This window comes from Leopardus geoffroyi, chromosome B1, assembly GCF_018350155.1.
Source record: "Leopardus geoffroyi isolate Oge1 chromosome B1, O.geoffroyi_Oge1_pat1.0, whole genome shotgun sequence".
NCBI classification, from domain to species: domain Eukaryota; kingdom Metazoa; phylum Chordata; class Mammalia; order Carnivora; family Felidae; genus Leopardus; species Leopardus geoffroyi.
In genome coordinates this window covers 34800747-34821467 of record NC_059327.1, presented here as the reverse complement: position 1 = coordinate 34821467, position 20721 = coordinate 34800747, and the positions used below count along the sequence as shown (strand labels likewise).

Below are 20721 nucleotides of genomic sequence, written 5' to 3'. Positions count from 1 at the left end.
GTTAGCTTTTGGGAGAGGGAGGGGTTTTAACTACCTAACTTTTTCAGGGAAAACATGTATTTATCTTTCTAAAAGTTAACATTTGTAAGAATTCAAGTGTACCCAAGGAGGCAGAGCAGGAAATAAGAGTTCTTCCCTCCTCTCTCACTTCCGATGGCTTCAGTGGGATGCCAGGCTCCTTTGTCACCAAACTGGCAGAGGGGTTGGCAGCAAAGCGGCCTGGGCAGCCCTCAGGACGAGCCACGAGCCCAGGACAATTAAGACTGGCTTTTCTAATGGGCAGTCAGTGAGGAGAGAGCTGAACTCTGACACAGGCAGGAGGAGCTTGGGTCCTCAGAAGGGAAAAACCCGCCTCTGAGGCCCAGCCTCCTCTCTAAACAACACCCAGTGGCCATGCTCCTTAAAGGTCCACCTGCCCCACACTCCCAGGGCCTCCTTACTGAAAAGCAAACAGCCACTTCTCACACAGGGAGGGTCCAATCCCACACCCTCTGTGGACTGCCACTGTTCTTTAAAATGCCTCTTTGTTGGGGGAAGGGAGCATTCCGGGCTGTGGGGAGGGATGGTCTCTCTTGGGTGCCAGCAGGGAGGGTGAGGCCAGCCCCTCAGGTTTGGAGGCCCCCCTGGAGTATAAAGGGGAGCTGACTGTATCTGTATGTACCCTCTGGCTCCGGGAGACCACCGTCTGGAAGGTAGGAGCCTGTCTCCAGTTCTTTCCTTAATGCTGGCCTCCATTGAGGTGGTCTCCAGGGCTCAGTGATTTTCTACCTCCCCACGAAGGCCACTTAGGAGACAATGCTCCCTGGTTCTGCAAACACCCCTCCTGGAGATCTCAACCCCCATTGTGCCCTGCCTGGTTGCTTCCCGGGCCCCACCAGCCTTACTTGCAGAGGACAGCATCGGTGTCAGACAGGGCCTCGTACATACACATGTCGCCATCCTCCTCGTCTCTGGGGACCACCATTGTGAGACCCAGAAACAGTGCCGCCGTGGCCAGCTTCATTGTCCAGCCCATGGATACCTGGAACACAAGGGACTTTTAGAGCTGCGGGACCCTCTGCAGGGGGCGCCCTTCTCACCCTGTGGCCCCCACCCCCAGGGGACTCACTTGAAGGAACAGGGACCTCTGGTAAGCAGAAGGAGAAGGGCAGGCAGCTGCCTGGGCTCCCGCAACTAATCTGCCACCCGGACACAAATACCTTGGGAGGACCTGGGCCTACTCCAACCCGGGCTCAATTTGCAGTCCTGGCTGAGGCCCCTCCTCTGTCAGAGCAAGGCTTTGCTGTCCTCTAATCCCGGCTGCCAAGGCAGAGAGCAAGCTGCGAAGCAGAAGGGCTTATATAAGCCTCTCACCCCACCCTGATCCTCATCTTGTCCCCCACCACTCGCCCCGTGTGTGATCAGTGGGCCGTGGGCCAGCCTGCTTCTTTGGCTTTAAGGCAAACTCTGGGAAGCTGATGACCCCAGGCTTTAAGCTGGGGGCGGGTTCCGGGGAGCCTGCAAGAGCAAGACCTTGGTTGTTTTTCCAGGAGCAGGGGTTGGGCTGGGCTGTGCGCCGGAGACAGCTCTGCTTCTCCTGCCCACAGTTCCCGTGCCACCTGCCTTGACAGCCTTGGGGCTGACGGACGGTCGGTGGTTGGATGCAGTGACCCTGTGCAGGAAGGGCTGCCGCACTTAGGGCCGCCCTGGCCCCGAGGCCAGCTCCAAAGGGCCAGCTGAGGACAGAAGGGCTCCTCCGACTGCACCTTGCAGCAGTGCTGAACTCAGCAGTCTCCCAAAATAATAGTCTCTGGAGAAGAAACCGGCAGGGCTGCTGGGGAAGGGAGCAGCTTGCATGGTGCCAGTGAGGTGCCGGCTGGGCGGAAGGGGGGAGCAGCCTGTAGGAAGTTGTGTGTGGGACTCTGATTGGAACCAGAGAGGGCAGGGGAAGATCACAGGCAGTTCTCCCACGGCCTTTCCAGTTGATCTGTGCTCTGTCTTCTCTGAGATGGGGTGTGGGGGTGTACTGGGGAATGTTCTAGCAGCTGGGAACTGAGGACTCCCGTGTTCTGCTCTGAGCCCCGCCAGGCTGCTTGGGTAGGGGGGTGGGGACTATGCCTCTCTAGGATGCACCATTTCTCCCTTTCATAAACAAGTATAATGACCCGTCGCTCCCGTGCCTTGCTAAGGAAGATGAGATCATAGCTATAAAGTTTACACAGCTTAAGCTTTAGAGAAACTATTTCAGCATAGCTGGCTTTCCAATTGAATTCCTGCATCCAGGATCCCAACTTCTAGCAAAAAGCCCTTCTTTGGGGCTATAAATTAAACACATTTCTCAATAATTAGAGTCCCTGATGTATGACTACAGCTCCCCCACAGAGGACTCATTCCCCAGATCTTCCCTACTGGAGGTGTAGCCTCCTCACAGGAGCCTCCTAGTAGCCTCCTCACAGGATGGCGGTGAGAATGGAATTGAACAAATTATGTTAAGGCCCTCAGTGAGGGGATGACCCTCACCTATGGAATGCTCGATCATGTATGCATTCCCAATCCATTTCTCTATCAGGTACTGAGCACCTCCCATGTGCCAGGCCCTGTGTCTGCTCTATGGTGTAAGGACAGCATGGCCCCTGTTCTCATGGAGCTCACAGGATAGCCAGAGCCACAAGGACAATGCTGCCAGAATGGTCTTCAAAGGCCAAGAGACTCTGATCTTCAAAGTGGCAGTCGCTAGAGAAGCCAAAACTTTCCTCAATACCAATAGCTCTTAGTACCAAAAAAAAAACACCAAAAAAAAAAAACCAAAAAATGCTGTCTGGAGGTGGGGAAGAGTCCCCGGGGTAGGGTTGCTCCTGCTGAGTCTACTCAAGTCAGCAATGCTTCCTTACTCAGTATGTGGCAAGCTTTTATCATTGAATCCTTATGATATGATCCTTTGGAGTAAGTGCTATTCTTATCCCATTTTACAGAGGAGGAGACTGAGGTACAGATAGGTTAGCTAACTTGGACCTTGGTCACATGAGTCATAAGTGGAAGACCTGGGATTTGAACCCATGCCATCTGCCTCCAGACTACTTGCTTCTTAACCATTAACCACTCTCCTCTACTGCCCCCTCTTGGAGCTTGGCTGTCACCCTTCTTTCCCTTCTGTTGCCCCCCCTCTATTCCCTGTGTTCTTGGAACACAGCCCAGAATCTCCTATGCCTGCATGATCTGGCTCCTCCTGCTTCTCTAGCTGTGACTCTCTACTCTCCGCTGCTTGAGGTTTAACTCCCGCTCATCCCTCCAGCTCCTTCCTGCCCCAGGGCCTTCCTCTGCACTGCCCTCACTTCCCACCCCCTTTTGGTGGATAGTCAAAATGCCATTTCTTCAGAGAAATGCCCTGACGCCTAGCTTCCATTAAATTCCTGTTATACAGAATCATAGCTCCTTATTCCTTTCCTTGTGCTTATATGCTTGCAATGAATTCTTTTGTAATTACTTCCTTAAAGATTTGCTTGTGGTTCCCCCACCGCTCAATCTACAAGCTTCATTGAGGCTGTACTGAGTTTGCATCCAGCATTCCCAGCACAGTGCCTGGAGAGTCTAGATGTCTAATAAATTACTGTTTGAATGCCTGACAAACCCACCACCTCTGTTTCTGATAGTCCTATTTTCACTTAATAGCTCCTAACTCAATAAACATCAGCAGGAAATAACCACTCAAGTTGGCGCCTGGCCCTGGATCCCGTTTGATTATTTATCTAACCTTCTCTGGCTTGTTTTTGCAAAGAGATCTGACAGAGTGCAGTGGTTCTTGGTATTTTCGAATCTGATCTTTCTCTTGGGAATTCACAGACCTTCACTTCAAATGTGGAGTCCAAGATCTAGGAACCACATTCAAGCCCAGGAAGGTGCTGTGTCTCTTTCCCATTGCCAGCCTGTTTTTCTCAACCTTATTTCTGGAAACTCCCATCTCTAGATCCTGAGGTGGCCACCCTGGGAGTCCCCTACTCTTCCTTTAGTCACCAGGGCTGGTACTACATCCCAACACTATCAGGTAGGCAGAGGCTGTTGACTTCCTGAGATGCCTTGATCCCTCCAAACCCAGGAATCCGCTGGGCCAGTGCTCCTAGAAGTCTTGACCCCCACCCCCTTCTATCCTTCCAAGCCTCCTGTGCCTAACAGCCCCTCACCCCTATCACTGCCCAGATGTTACCTTCCTTCTTTATCCAGACAGCCGCTCATGCTTTCCCTCCCTCCAAAACCTTTCCACACGTGCCCTCTGGAATCTCTGAACTACAGTAACTGAATTCCCCCTCGCTCTTTTCCTTTCGTTTTCATTAAGAAATTGAGATTCACACACCATAAGATCCACCCTTTTAACATGTACAATTCAGTGGTTTTAGTATAGAAATCACTAAAGGTTGTGCAACCATCACAAAGTAGCACAACCATCATCACTACCTAATTCCAGAACATTTTCATCACCCCCAAAAGAAGCCCCAAAGCAGAACTTATTAGCAGTCAGTCCCTATTCCTTCCTCTCCCAGTCCCCCAAGTCACTAATCTACTCTTCAATGGAATCATACTACAGTTGACCCTTGAACAGCATGGGAGTTAGGGATGCCAATCCCCTGTGCAGTTGAAAATCTGTGTATAACTTTTGACTCCCCCCAAATTTGACTACCGAGAGCCTACTGTTGTCTGGAAGCCTTGCTGATAGCATAAATAGTTGATTAACACATATCTTGTGTTACATGTATTCTTACAGTACAGTAAGCTAGAGAAAAGAAAACATTATTAAGAAAATCGTAAGAAAGAGAAAATACATTTGTAGGCCTGTACTGTAAACAAATCACATATAGGTAGACCCATGCAGTTCAAACCGATGCCGTTCAAGGATCAACTGTGTATGTGTTCTCTTGTGACCAGCTTCTTTCACCCAGCATGTTTTCAAGGTTCATCCATGTTGTCAGTACTTCGTTATCTTTTATAGCTGAATTAATATTTATAGCTGGAATTAATATTCCATTGTATGGATATGCCACGTTTTATTTACCCACTCATCAGTTGATGGACATTGGGTTATTTGGGGCTATTATGAACGATGCTATTATAAACATTTGTATACATGTTTTTGTGTGTGAAAATATGCTTTCAATTTTCTTGAGTTATGCCCAGGAGTAGAATTGTTGGCTCATATGACAATTCCATGTATAGCATTTTGAGGAACGACCAGTCTGTCTCCCAAAGCGGCCATATTTTATCTTTCTACTAGCAAGGAAGGTTCCAATTTCTTCGCATCCTCACTAGCACTCCTTATTGTTTCTTTTTGATTATAGTGATCTGAGTGGGCATGACATGGTATTACATGTGGTTTTGATTTGCATTTTCATGATGACTAATGATGTAGAACATCTTTTCATGAGTTTTTGCCTATTTATGTATCTTCTTTAGAGAAATATCCATTCAAATCCTTTGCCACTTTTCAAATAGGTTATCTTTTTATTGTTGAGTTAGACAAGTTCTTTATATATTTTGGATATTAGACACTGTGATTTATAAAAAATATATATTTGATATTCATCTCATTTTTTTGCACAGAGCTTCTAAAAACCCTTGGAATTTCCTAAGTGATAAGAGTGATAAAGATGTCTTGACATTCATAATAACCCTTTTTCAACCATACCTAATTATATGGTAATGAGGTAACTTTTGGAAAGCACCTAAAAAGATGGGGGCTGGTTGCCAGTGAAATCAACCATATGATTGGAGGTTTGGGACTTTTATTTTTTAAAAAAAAATTTTTTTTAACGTTTATTTTATTTTTGGGACAGAGAGAGACAGAGCATGAACGAGGGAGGGGCAGAGAGAGAGGAAGACACAGAATCTGAAACGGGCTCCAGGCTCTGAGGGGTCAGCACAGAGCCCGACGCAGGGCTCGAACTCATGGACCGAGAGATCGTGGCCTGAGCTGAAGTCGGAGGCTTAACCGACTGAGCCACCCAGGTGCCCCAGAGGTTTGGGACTTTTAATTCTCCTTCTCCACCTTCAGGGAGGGGAGGGGCGCTGGAAGTAGAAACAATCATCAATGTCCAGTGATTTAGTCAATCATACCTATGTAATGAGACCTCCATTAAAACTCAAAAGGATAGAGGTGAGGAGAGCTTCCAGGTTAGTGAACACTTGGAGATTTGGGGAAAGGATACAACTCAGAGAATAGCTCTGTGTCCCTTCTTACATACCTTGACCTATGCATCTCTTCTATCTGGCTGTTTCTGAGTTACATCCTTTTGTAATAAACTAGTAATCTAGTACGTTAAATGTTTCTCTGAGTTCTGTGAGCCACTCTAACAAATTAATTGAACCCAAGGAGGAGGTTGTCAGAACCTCTAATCTACAGCTGGTAGGCCAGAAGCTCAGGTAATAGTCTGGAGTTACAATTGGCACCTGAGGGTAAGGGAACAGTCTTGTAGGACCAAGCCCTTATCCTGTGGGATCTAATGGTATCTCCAGGTAAATAGTGTCAGAATTGAGTTGAATTGTAGGACATCCAGCTAGTGTTAGAGAAGTTCTTGATGTAGAGAAAAAACTCACACATTGGGATTGGTGCCAAAAATCATAGGCCTTCATCAGATATTTGATTTGTAAACATTTTCTCCTCTGCTATGGGTCGTCTTTTTATTTTCTTGATTGTGTACTTTGATGCAGAAAAGTTTTTAATTTCAGTGAAGTATGGTTTATCTATCTTTTCTTTGGTTGTCTGTGCTTTTGGTGTCATACCCAAGAAATTATCACAAATCCAATGTCATGAAGATTTTCACCTACGTTTTCTTCCAAAAGTTTTCCAATCTTAGCTCTTACATTTACATCATCAATCCATTGTGACTTAATTTTTATATGTTGTGTTAGACAGAGGTCCAATTCCACTCTTTTGCATGTAGCTATCCAATTGGCCCATCATTTGCTGAAACGACTTTGCTTTCCCCATTGATATCCCTTCACCTCCACCTCTTGCCATAACCCGAATCTCCCTGACCCTTGAAAAGTTGCTTCTCTTGAAGTTCTTCAAAGTGTGGAATGCTCAGTTTCTCACCCCCGACATGTCTGGGGACTGGGAGGTAAGATTGACTAGCACTTCATTCCCCATTGCTGCTTCTATACCATGACTCTTCAGTCCTCTTGTCAAAATCTACACTTCTTGAGGCTTACTCCATCTGAATCAATCCTAATTGGTATTATCTGTCTTCCTATCACTCCTTGCTCACTGAAGACATTGTTACTTGGCATGGAAACTTTCCCCCTGTTCCAAGTCTTGATGTCAACACTGGGTGACATCCATATCTTCTTCCAACACCTTCTCTGCCCTCCTCTCCAGCCTCTTTTCTGATGGCAACTTCTTGGACACTGTCATCACTAAAAAACATTCCATCCCTAAAATCTTAAATTCAAGAAGCTATTCTGATAACAACCTCTTCTTTTTCTCTCACTTTGCTATTCCCACGACACTCAGTCTTTCATCTTATTCTGAACTCCAATCCCTTGACCACTGTCCTTTTTCTTTACTTATTCTGACTTGCTTCTCTCTGGTGCTTAGTTTCCTGTGAATCTTTGCTTCTACTATTCACTCACCACCATCTTTTTTTCCATCCTCTTCATGTTGTGGCTGTTGGATGTAACTCCAGTTTTGAATCAGTCTGCCTGCTCCATTGTGTACCCTTGCTGCTCACCACTCCCACTTATCTTCTCAGTACCTTGTGCCTTCCACAGACCCTGGGGCAGGGAAATGTGGGGAAATATTGTGCTAAGTGAAAGAAGCCTGTCACAAAAGAACACATATTGTATGATTCCTTTTATATGAAATGTCCAGAACAGGTATATATACATGGACAGAAAATTGATTAGTGGTTGCCTAGAGCTGCGGGTGGGCAGGTGAGTGAATAGGGGAGATGGGGGTGATAGCTGAAGGGTATAGGGTTTATTTTGGAGGTAATGAAAATGTTCTAACATTGTAGTGGTGATAGCACATTTCTGTAAATATACTAAAAACTATTGAATTATATGGGGGTGATAGCTGAAGGGTATAGGGTTTATTTTGGAGGTAATGAAAATGTTCTAACATTGTAGTGGTGATAGCACATTTCTGTAAATATACTAAAAACTATTGAATTATACACTTTAAAAAACATTAAATTATACATATTTAAATTATACTGTACAATTTGGTGAACTGTGTGGTATGTGAAATATATCTTAATAAAGCTGTTTAAAGAAAAAACAGCCAGGTCACATCAGCAAGATGATGTACTGGGAAGCTCCAAGCTCTCATTCCTCTATGGAAACTTCAAAACACACACACACACACACACACACACACAACCCAAAACCAAACCAGCTAACTAACAAAACAAATTAAACTCCCAAAGCTGGCTGAGCTGTGAGCTCTGGAAAACAGTCAAAGATCGAGAGCAACCAAGTGAATTCTCAGTCAAGGAAGCGCTGCCTTCAATATGGTAAGAAATTACATGGCATTTTCACTTGTCTTTGCCCCTACACTGTCCCCAGAATAACCCAGTCTTGGTTTAGAGGACACTGAAGCCCAGTTACCAATTTCCTCTTTCAAATCAGAGGGAGCAAAGAAAACCTTACTGCAGTGTTCTAACCTGTCTAGGGATTGCCTGAAGTACTGGTCTCTGTTTTGTCTAACTGAGATCTCAGGGAGAGTAAGGAGTGGAAATTGTTTACGAAAACTGCAGAGATACTACAGATCTTCAGATACTTGGGGCAAGACATTATTGATGAGGACATCTAAAGGACAATATAAGTCCCCAAAAGAAGCTAGGGTGAGATTCCTGGGGGGAAATTACAACATTTAAAAGAAGCTGTGTATATGGGAGAATCGAGAAAGCCACATTCATGTCCAGGCAAGACACATGCTCAGAAAAAAAAAAAGAGAAGGTCTTAAGTTCTCATCTTGGGCTCACCTCTGGGCCCAGACCATGCCCATCTAATCAGTGAAGGTCTTCTCTGGCACATAGCCAGTCTGAAAAGACTGGGGAAAGTGGCTGCTTCTTTCAAATACCCAACTTTCAACAATGACAAAAAAAATCACAAAGAACAATAAAACATAGCCCATTCAAAGGAATAAAATAAGTTGACATAAACTGTCTCTGAGAAAGCTCACACATCAAACTTATTAAAGACTTCAAAATAACTGTCTTAAATATACTCAAAGAGCTAAAGAAAAACATGAATCAATAACTAAAGGAAATCAGGAAGACAGTGAAACAGTATATGAACAAAATCAGAATATCAACAAAGTACAGAAATTATAAAAACCAACAAAACAAATTATAGAGATAAAAAAATAAAATAACTGAGTGATAAATTTACTATAGGGGTTCAATAGCTTATTTGAGCAGGGAGAAAAAAATAATGCATAAATTTAAAGATAAGAATGCTGAAATTATTGAGTTTGGGATCGATCAGGAGCAAAAAGAAAAAACAATGAAAAAAAAATGAACAGAGCTTAAAAGACCCATGGGATACCATCAAGTAGACCGGTGTATGCATTATGAGAGTTCCAGAAGGAGAAAAGAGAGAAGGGAGCAGATGGATTATTTGAAGAAATAATGGCCAAAAACTTCCCAAATTTGATTAAACACATGAATCTGCAAATGCAAAGAGCTCAAGAAACACCAAGTAGAATAAACTAAAACACACTCATACCAAGACACATAATCAAACTGTTAAAAGCCAAAAAATGAATCTTGAAACCAGCAAGATAAAAGGGATATGTCATGTACAAGGTATCCTCTGCAAGACTGACAACTGATTTCTCAGAAGAAACCCTGGAGGCTGAAGGCATTGGGATGATATACAGTTGACCTTCAAGCAACAGAGGGGTTAGGTGCACTGACCCCCATGCAGTCAAATATCTGCATATAACTTTTGAACACCCCCCCCCAAAAAACTTAAGTACTAATAGCCTACTGTTGACTAGAGCCCTTACCGATAACATAAACAGTTGGTTAACACATAGTTTCGATGTTATACATATTACATACTGTAATCTTACAATAAAGTAAGCTGGAGAAAAGAAAATGTTATTAAGAAAACCACAAGGAAGAGAAGAAAAATCCACAAATAAGTGGATCCATGAAGGTCAAACCCATGTTATTTAAGGGTTAACTGTATTTAAAATATTTAGAGAAGAAACCTGTCAACCAAAAATTCTATATACAGCAAAACTGCCCTTAAAAAATGAGGGAGATATTAAGACATTGCCAGTTAAACAAAAACTGAGGGAATTCATTGCCACTAGAGATTCCCTGCAAAAAAAAAAAAAATGCTAATAAGAGTCCTTTGGGTTGAAATGAAAGGACAGTAGATAGTAACTTGATGTTAGATAAAGATATAAAGATCTCAGGTAGAGGTAAATATATGGGCAAGCATAAAAGCCAATAAATTTTGCATTGTAACTCCACTTTTTTAAAATATAGGATTTAAAAGACAAATGCACAAAAGTAATTATAAATCTTTGTTAGTGTACAGATATATAAAAATGTAATCTGTAACATCAGTAACATAAAGTAGGGGAGTGTAGCTATCTTTTGCGATTGGAGGTAAGCTGGTACCAATTTAAATTAGATTGTTATAATTTTAAGTTGTTATATATGATAGTCATGATACCCACAAAATATACCCATAGAATATACCAAAAAGAAATAAAAAGGGAATAAAAACATGTCATTACAAACTCAAAAAATTAAAGTGGAGGGAATATGTCTTAAGTAATTTTGTCAGACTAACATTACTCCAATACCAAAACCAGACAAAGACATTACAAGAAAGGAAAACTAAAGACCAATATTCATTATGCCTATTAATGTAAAAACCCTAGCAAACTGCATTCAGAAGCATATTAACAGGATTATACAACATGACCAAGTAAGAGTTGTTCCTGGAATGGAAGAAGGGTTCAACACATGAACATCAACCAATATAATACACCACATTGACAGAATGAAGGAAAAAATCCACATGATTATCTCACTTGATGCATAAAAAGCATTTGACAAAATTCAACAACTTTCTTGATAAACACTCAACAAACTCATAAAAACTTGATAAAAACTCAACAGCCTCAATATGATAAAGGCCATATATGGACTATCCATAGCTAACATCATACTCAATGGTGAAAGACTCAAAAATTTTTCCCGAAGATCTGGAACAAGATGAATGTATTAGTTTGTCAGTGCTGCCATAGCCACATATCACAGACTGGGTGGCTTAAGCAACAGAAACTTATTTTCTCACAGTAAGGAGTTACTGCTTAATAGTTACAGACTTTTTGTTGGGGTAATGAATGTTTTGGAAATACATAGGGTGATAAAGTCTCAACATTGTGAATGTAATTAAAAAGAGTTAAAATGGTAAATTATATATATATATATTTTAGTGCACACACACACAATACACCAAGGAACCAGTGATTTATAGAGCCCACTTTAGAAAACTGACTTAATCCATTCTTCTCACTGTATAGACCACTTGATCAGCCTGTGTAGACTACTTTCCACATTCCCAATTGGCTATACTCTCTCTGACTCTAAGGCCTTTGTACAAGCTGTTCTCTCTGTAAGGAGAGCCATTCTCTTCCACCACATGACCCAGATGGCTTTTGCTTATCCTTCAGGTGTTATTTAAACATCAGTGAACCTTCCTTCAGTGAACCTTCTTAGATCTCCTCTCCTACCCACATACAGTCTTCCACCATGATAGTATGTATCCAGCCATTTTTATTTGTCATTTACTAGTGCTTATCTACCACTAGACTGTTACCTTTACGGAGGAAGAACCATATGTGTCCTGTGAAGTGCTGTGTCTGGCACCTAGCACAGTGCCTGAGAAACAGCAGGTGTTCTATTACCATTTAAATAAGGGAGGAGGGGAGCCTGGGTGGCTCAGTCTGCTGGCTGGGCGGCTGGGCTACCAACTTCAGCTCAGGTCATGATCTCATGGTCTGTGTGTTCCAACCCCACGTCGGGCTCTGTGCTGACAGCTCAGAGCCTGGAGCCTGCTTCAGATTCTGTGTCTCCTTCTTTGTCTTCTCCTCCCCCCCTTGTATTCTATCAAAAATAAATAAACATTAAAATTTTTTTTTTAAATAAATAAGGAAGAAAATAAGGGAAAGAGGGGTGGACATAGGCCTCCACGAATTTAATGTGTCTCACTTCAGTTTCAGGGGCAGTGTTTGTTTCTCCCTTAATAGCATTCAGTGATATCTTCTTTCTGTTTTAGTTTCCTGTGCAGATATTTCATCCTGTGAGCACCCTAATTGTTTCTGTACCCCCCACAGTACTTTCAATAGAGTAGACACTTAAAAAATAAGCAAGCACGCACATTCAAAAACAATATGTTGCAAACAGAATATTCTAGCCTTTTGTTGTCTTTCATATGTAAAGAGTAGAAAAGGACCACAAAGTCTCCTAAAGTCTTTTAGTTCTCCGCTAGAAAATGGTGCTTTTTATGTAACTTTCATTTCAGATGACCAATGGGGAAACTGTCTTGGAATGTAAAAGTATCAGAATGTAACTTTTGTTGTTATTTTAAGAAATGCTTGCTCTCCTTCTAGTCACGTTTTGAACTATAAATCTTTAACTTCTCAAACAGAAAATGCAGGAACTGGTGGTATTGACAGGGCTGGGGCAAGGGGGCAGTGGCAGAGAGAGCTCCAGAGTTGAATTTTCTAGTAGTTATGTTTCCCAAGAGTGAGGAGACTAGGAGAGTGTCTATGAGATAAGCCCAGCTCTGGCCCCTGACCCAAACACTCATTTTATCCAAGGTTTCTGCTGGACCTCCAACCAGAAGTTGGGGGCTTGGGCCACTTCACTCCAGGAACATGAAGTCTCCTCTCTGAGAACCCCAGCTTGTTGGTCTCAGCAACCAACTGTTGACCTAATAAGCTCACTGCCTTAGCCTTATGATGTATGTATTAATGACTCACTTCATCCACAGAACGGAAAGGCCCAGATACGCTATGAAATGGTAGCATTTTCCAGGTTCATTTGCTGCCATATCATCCTCAGAAGAATGAATAGTCTGTCTGTCCTCGTGGAGGTGAGCATTGAATGTAGAGCCCACTGGAGCTGCAGATTTACCCTCCTCCCCTCCTTTGGTGCACAGATTGGATTTCTAGTTCTGCCCACATGTCTTCACATGAGAAGAAAGAGGAATTCTTCTTCCTTGGAGGATGAAATCAGGGCCTCGCAAAGGAAAGAAACTGCTAAGTCTGTTAGAAGTAAGGCCTAGCTGAACTGAAATCAGTAACACTAATCCCAGTCCAGGACTCTAGTAGTGAGAAATGTGCCAAGGAGTCCTTTCTGGGAAAGTTAGAGAAATGTTTGATGCTCAAACACAAGCATGCAGAAATGCCCTGAGTAATGGCCTCAAACCATACAAGGGTAAAGAAATCGGAAATGTGACCTAAACACTAATTCTCTTAAATTCTCTAGGCCACAGTTCTCATCCCTGAGAACTTCTCATTCTCTCTGTCTCTGTCTGTCTGTCTGGTCCTTATGGAAAGTCCCTTCCTCACATCGACCAGAGTGAAGAGCCCCTTTCACTTACCCAGAGCAGTGTAGGAGCTATTGGGCGGTGGCTGCAGGGAGGTGAGAAATCTTGGCAGGTTTCTGGGCTGGACAAGGTGGGGAGCAAGTTCCCTCCAGGATGTCCCACAGATTGGGCCCTTAAGGTGATCAGGGTCTGCCAGTGTTCAGAGTATGGGAGTTTTGGGAGAGGCTCCTGGAGTGCCAGGAGAGGAGGCAGCAGTTGGCCGTTGGGGAGGCAGTTGGGGAAAGTTCCAGGAAGTTCCAGGAAGCAGTTAACCTGAGGAGTGGGTAAGAATAGGAAAAGAAGAATGGGTGGGTTTTCCAGCATTCCCTTTTCCAAGGATTCTAAAGTCAAGAGCAAAAATCATGGAGTTGGAGACAATTCTCTTACCATTTCTCCTACCTTTCAGGATACACTGTGAGACAGGCTGAAGAAGCACCAGTGATGCACAAAGAGATGGCTGTGGAAGAATAAAGAGAGAAACCATTGAGACCAGAGTCACAGATAGACACAAACAGTGTAGAGCAAAAGGCACAGACACCGAAAGTAGAGAGGCAGAATTGGGAAACTTACCTGGGGTGGAGTAAGAGCCTCTTCTCCAACGAGTGTAGCCTGGAGCCTCAGAGGAATGCAGAAGGACAACACTTGTTCAAGCCCAGGAGCTGCCAAGACTATGTAGACTGTTTTCAGGAGGTAGTGTTCTACCAAAATGGGCAGTTGAAGCTCCTGTAACAGGCAATCAAGCCCAACGCAAGTCCCTGACTTTCAGGACTTGGGTTTCCTGCTGTTTAAAAAAATTTTTTTAACATTTATTTATTTTTGAGACAGAGAGAGACAGAGCATGAATGGGGGGAGGGTCAGAGAGAGGGAGACACAGAATCAGAAGCAGGCTCCAGGCTCTGAGCTGTCAGCACAGAGCCTGACGCGGGGCTCGAACTCGTGAACCACGAGATCATGACCTGAGCCAAAGTCGGACACTTAACCGACTGAGCCACCCAGGCGCCCCTCCCGCTGTTTTAAATGACCACATCTGGGACCACAACCTTGATATCCTTCTGGAAAATTCCTCCCAGGAAATTCAAGGAGTTAGTGGAAATCCAGACATCCCAGATGAATTACATCAGAATCTCTGAGGGTAAGTCCTAGACATTAGTATTTTCAAAGTGCTTCTCATGGGATTCTAATGAGCAACCAGGCCTGAGAACCAATGTATTAAATATACATTGGCAGTAGGCATTTGCCAGATGCTGAAGGTATGAACATGAATGAGACTCAGACCCTGCTTCTGATGAGCTCAAGGCTGAGCAATGAACATAAGCATCAAATAAATTACAATGACAAAATCGCTAACAGTGTGCTGAGTTTGGCCATGGAAGCATCCCTAGGGCAAAGGGTATTAGTTACGTGTTTTATTTTATGTATCTTATGATGTTTTGACATCTTGAGGGCCTTGCTGGTTGGGGAGAGATGGCCCCTTTCAGGGATAGCCGATTCTTAGAGATTGTGAACAAGTCACCTTGGAACACACCTTTATATGCAAACCAACACTCTTGAGTCCATACCCTCCAACAACCTCCTTTATCCAGCCCTCACCCACTGAGCCAATAAATCCCTCTCCAGGGCCAGGCCTCAGGCAACTGGACACCACCTGCCTAGCTCAGAGCTTGCTGGCATTATTCAAACTAGCCAATCCTAAACTGTTTGCCCTGCTTCATCCCTTCCTTACCATGGAAAACATAGTAAAGACTCTGGGACAGGTGTTTCCCTCATCCCTCTGCCTTCTGATTTGCCCCAATGCTTTTCCAGGTGGTGTGGTATGCCCTTTTCTCTTGGAAATGGTAAATAGTTATTTCAATGGCATTGGCCTTTCTGTGTCTCACTTGGTCACCTATATAAATAAAACACCCCAGGGGCCCCTGGCTGGCTCAGTCAGTAGAGTATGTGAGTCTTAATCTCAGGGTCATGAGTTCAAGCACCACATGGGGCATGGAGCCTACTTAAAAAAATAATAAGTAAATAAAAGTAAAATCCCACAGTGCAATCAAGACAGAAGCGATGACTATCTTACAGGAGTGAGAATTGGATAAGGCTTTGAAAGAGAAGCAGGATAGGGTATCTCATGAATAAAGGCACTGAGGCATAGAAGGGCCCCAGCAGTTGGTGGACTAGAGCAGGATGGAATTGCTGGAGCATTGAGCACAGGTGACCAGTGGGGTGGGAGAGGGGACAGGGATGCAGGTAGGGAAACCAAGCATGCTGGGGAGTTTATTCTTGCTTAAATAAGAGGTAATTTATGCACTTATCTGCTCTCCAACAGGCCCCACCAACTAACCCACTCCTTGGTTTGGGCTTCTGTGATATTAACAAGGTCATGGTAGAAACCCTTCACATTGGCACCAACATTTCCAGCCCAAGGAGCCTAAGGAAGAGAGAATAGACTGCAGAACCAGGCAGAGCTCCTCTTCCTGAGACAGAGCATGGGCTTTGGGTCTGAACTGTGGACTACCCCCTTGGTCAAGCTTCTTACTGTCTTGGCCCACTTCACATCTTTAGAATGAGCACACTAATACATGTTTCATGGTTGTCGTGCAGATGAGGAGGGAAGGGGGAACACAGTACTTGACCCTTCATGTATTTGTCTCTATCTTTCTCCCCCCTTCAACCAGGACACATACTAGATCTGATGAGAACAAAAAGAAACACGTTCCATCAGAACTGCAAGATAGCATCTCATGAGAGGCCAACCAGTAACAGGTCACTAAGAGTGTCTCTTCCAGAAAATCCCCATAAGGGGGTCCTTGTAGGTCTGTAGAGGGGATGGCTTAGTCAGTGTCAGCTTTCATCATCTTACTGTACTAAATTGAGACTTTGGAACTTTCTTGGTTCCACATCCCAGGAGAGCCTTAAGAGGAAGCTACAGGGTAAACAGATGTTGTAAAATGCCACATGAGTTCAGATGCCCCTGTTATCTCCTGAACTTCTCTGCAGAAAGGAAAGACTAGAAATAGACGGTCTTTTCTACCTCTGCTCTCTGCCTCTATGTGCCCTGTACTCTTGGACAACTTGGTCTACTGCGCCTATCCCGATGACGTTGACTGAGCACCGACCAGGTACCAAGCAGTCTGTGAGCATGTAACCAGTGCTATCTCGTTTAATCCTCCCCATAGCCCTATGATGTGGGCACTAGTGTCCCCACTTTACAGCTGAAGCTTGGTGTCATATAGTTAGTAAACAGAAGAGCCAAATCCCAACCCAAAACTTTCTGAATCCAATCCTGTGTTCTTATCCTCACTAGGATGTCCTGGGCCATTTACCTCTCCCAATTTCAGTCCAAAGGCCTATTGATGCAAACGTTCCTTTGTTGCAACAAGCTCCATCTCTGATTCTCAACTCACCCAAAGTGCAGGGATCACACAGGCCATTTTGTATCCTCCTTCTTTGACACTTTTCTCCATGTGTCATCCATTCTCTAAGTCATTCAGTTGACAGACATTCACTGCGGTCCTTTCTGGGCCAAGTACTATGTACCTCTAAGGGTGCATCATTTTGCCCCTACATCTGTGTACAATTAAGGGAGAAAAAGTGGTCTTATCTGAGTCTGAAGACAGATTTACTTGGTCCCTTCTGGGAAAGGTGATGGGAATAGCTGCCAGTTCAATGTAAACATCCACTGGGCCCAACCATGTACAAAGACGTGTTCGAGTTCTGGGGATTTCCTCTAGGATAGATACACCACAATGGTTGCCTCCATGGTTTAATGGGAAAGATAAGCATTTACTCAACCAGCAGTGAAACCAGGCATCCTGTGATAAGAGCTATAAGAAAATATTCCAAATAGTGGGGACACTGGAAGGAAATAAAAGCAATTAGGATTGAGGAAGACTTCACAGTGGAGAGGGTAATTGTAGTGAGTCTCAAGGGCTACTTACTCAGCTCATCTTTTTTTTTTTTTCCTTGAGGGGACTGGAATTTATGCATCACATCCACCCAGCGTGCCTGAGCCCCAAGCTCTGACATCTGATTGTTTCCCTGATTGTAGAGTCTGGTTAGATCAACCACCCCAACGTGCCTCACACCTGCCCCTGACTCAGTGCTCATGGATGGGGCCTCCAGAGTGCCTCTCCAACAAGCCTGAGCATCTATCAGTCCCTTCTGAGCAGTGGTCTAAAACCACTGGCAGTAAGGGAGCTGCCAGAGGCCTGGCCCATATTTCAGTGTTCCCAGACATCAGCCAGGGAATAAAGAACAGGACTAGGACAAGGCCAGACTCTTGCTCCTCCCTGGGAAAGTCATTTGAGACCTCATGGGAAAAATCAGAGGGACAAGATCCTCTTCTCCTGGGTCTTGTCCAGGATGCTTATCTGGGGAGGGGGCTTTGTAAGGAAAGTACCTGCTAAGATCAAGGTGCATCTTTTGGGAACTCAGGTGGACCGCCTTATTTTATATGTGGCACCTATAGGTGTAATTATTTCTCAAAGCAATCCCAAGTGTATTCAGTTAAAAGGATTGGGGAAAGCCTCATCCTCCATGGCTCCAGAGGGGAGATGGACAAAGCTACCCACATGCAGGTTTCTAGCTCCCAGTTCCCAATGACAGGATGACCAGGCCCCTGTTGGGCCACCTGGAAAACCACAGGAACCCATCAGCAAAGTGCTTAGATAGGCCCCATGATGCTCTGCCAGGGCCATTATAGAAGGGATTCCATTCTCATAAAAGGATGGATTTGGATCAGTGGTTTTCAATCTGTGTTCTTTGGAGGTCTTCAGGAGCTTTGGGGGGTTTGGGAGTATTGATCTATTTTCTACATTAGGGCTCTGCTTAGGATATATACGTGTGTGTGTGTGTATACATATGTGTATATATATGTATGTGTATATATGTGTATACATGTACATATATCACATGAACATGTGAACATACCTTTATCTGCATTTTAAATGATTCTGCTAGTAAATAGTCAAGATGTCACTGTATTAATTGATGTTAACCTATCTCTGCTGAGCCTTTGGTATCTGTTCTTCCACCTTCTCTATATGTGTTATCCCTTTTTATCCTCACAGATATTTCATGAAGTATGGAATGATAGCTGCATTTTTCAGACAAGGAACCTGAGGCACAGAGTATAAGAACCTTGCTCAAAGCACACAGCTAGTAAATGGTGGGCTGGATTTGAAGCCAGCCATGATGCCTCTAGGCCTGTGCTTTTCCCCTCCACATTTTCCTGACCCGTTCTCTCCAACTCTGAGGACTAGGGTTTGATGTTTCCTTGACAACATTGTGAATATGGCTGAAGTTAGCTTCACTGCCTAGCCTCCTTCTGCCAAGCTTTGTGTGCCACTTTCTAGGTTTTTTTTTTTCAATTTTTAAAATTTTATTTTAGAGGGGCACCTGGGTGGCTCAGTTGGTTGAGCATCTGACTTTGGCTCAGGTCATGATCTCATGGTTCGTGGGTTCAAGCCCTGCGTCGGGCTCTGTGCTGACAGCTCAGAGCCTGGAGACTGCTTCAGATTCTGTGTCTCCATGTCTCTCTGTCCCTCCCCTGCTCATGTTCTGTCTCTCAGAATGAACAAACATTTAAAAAATTATAATGTTATTTTTTAAAGAGAGAGAGAGAGCATGCATGTGTAAGGGGGGGAGAGGGGCAGAGGGAGAGAGAGAGAGAGAAAGAGAGAGAAACTTAAGCAGGCTCCATGCTCAGCAGGGAGCCAGATGTGGGGCTCAATCCCATGACTCTGGGATCATGACCTGAGCTGAAACCAAGAATTGGATGCTCAGCCAACTGAGCCACCCAGGTGCCCCTTGTATGTCACTTTCAGTGTTCCCTCCAGGTCACCAGGGACCTCCCCAATCCACCCTATGGGAGAACAGTCAGATGGGAGGAAAAGGATCTTTCTGAAAGGTCATTTGCACATACAGCCTGGGTATTTTTTGATAGGTGTGAGAGAGAAAGTCTTCCAAAATTAGGGGTTTTAAGGAGGATATCCTGGCTGGTTAAGGAAGGAGCACTATTCACATGGGGACCCAGTCTGATCACCGTTTCTTAGGAAAAAGCACTGCTGTGGGGAGTTTCTTTCCAGGTCCTATTCAAGCTTGAGAAATAACACTTCCCAGCAATCAGGTCGTTCCCCCTCCCCCCCCCCCCCCACTGCCTTGCTTCTGGGCCTCCTCTGCCTTACTCCTCACTCTGTTCCAGGATTCCACTCTACCTGCCCTGGGAATGCCCACCATTCATTTTTGTCCTGCTTCCAAATCTGACCTCTCTTCAATGCCCACATCATACTCATTTCTTTCTTCAAGCTTTCCACAAGTCATCTTCCAGACCTACAACACTTAGACTGACATATCATTATTTGGCTTTCTAGCTCTATACATCTTCTATTCTCAGGTAGGCTACAAATTCCTTGACAGCAGCTACTATGTCTTTGTATTGACAGGGGTCCTTGGGAAAACCTCCTTTTGAGTGGCTTGGTCTCCCCAGGTAGATGCCACTTGGTAATGACACTGTCTTCTTTTGGTTATCAGATTGCCTACTCAATTAGTAGAGCCTACAGTCCTTGGGTTATAAACAGATGACACCATGACTTCCTCCAAAGACCCTTGAAGGAATTTCTTCTCTGTAGGGCAACCAGTTGGCCACATTCACCAGATTTCTCACAGATGACTGCCCCGAGAGCATAGGGTGGCCAGAAGGATGCCAGCCCTTCTCTGCCAGCAGGGACAATGTGCCCTGCCTGCAATGGGGAAAAGTGGAACTCCTTACTCTCCTCCAGGCCAAGACAGGAGACAGCATCACAAGTTGTTTTTTGATCTGTTCATTTCTAAGGAATATACCACCCCTCTCATATTGTATTATTTCATGATATTTTACCATATCATATATCTCATGTAGGGCCCGTGGGGTTAGTTCCACCTTTGGACTTAGGTGATTAGTTTCAACCTGATCAAAGAGACTTTCATTTCTTTATTTATTGCATTTAGGCACTGAGTGCTACACTTTGTAGGTACCCTGTAAACATTTGTTGAGGAATCAGTGGACACGTGGGAGCTCACATCTTTTGCTTTGCTGATTCAGGTGCCTTCATTCCAGATGCACAGTGTTGATTACACCATCATTATAGTGCTGGAAAGTTTCCTTGCACT

The 20721-nt window shown here is 44.2% G+C and overlaps 1 protein-coding gene across 4 annotated transcripts in view; it reads right to left on the bottom strand.

Moving 5' to 3' along the window:
* Positions 1 to 13802, bottom strand: part of PEBP4 (phosphatidylethanolamine binding protein 4) — a 216335-nt gene extending 202533 nt beyond the window's left edge. Inside the window, exons 1-3 of one of the 4 annotated variants that reach the window (XM_045457285.1) lie at positions 13600 to 13802; positions 1125 to 1319; positions 885 to 1021 (exon numbers count right to left, since the gene is read on the bottom strand). In XM_045457285.1, the coding sequence (XP_045313241.1) occupies positions 885 to 1015 (131 nt within the window). In that variant the 5' untranslated portion in view covers positions 1016 to 1021; positions 1125 to 1319; positions 13600 to 13802. Of the gene's footprint in view, positions 1 to 884; positions 1022 to 1108; positions 1320 to 13599 lie in introns of all 4 variants that reach the window. The other 3 variants (XM_045457268.1, XM_045457274.1, XM_045457281.1) reach the window with 3 other exon arrangements.
* Between the last annotated feature and the right edge of the window lie 6919 nt (positions 13803 to 20721).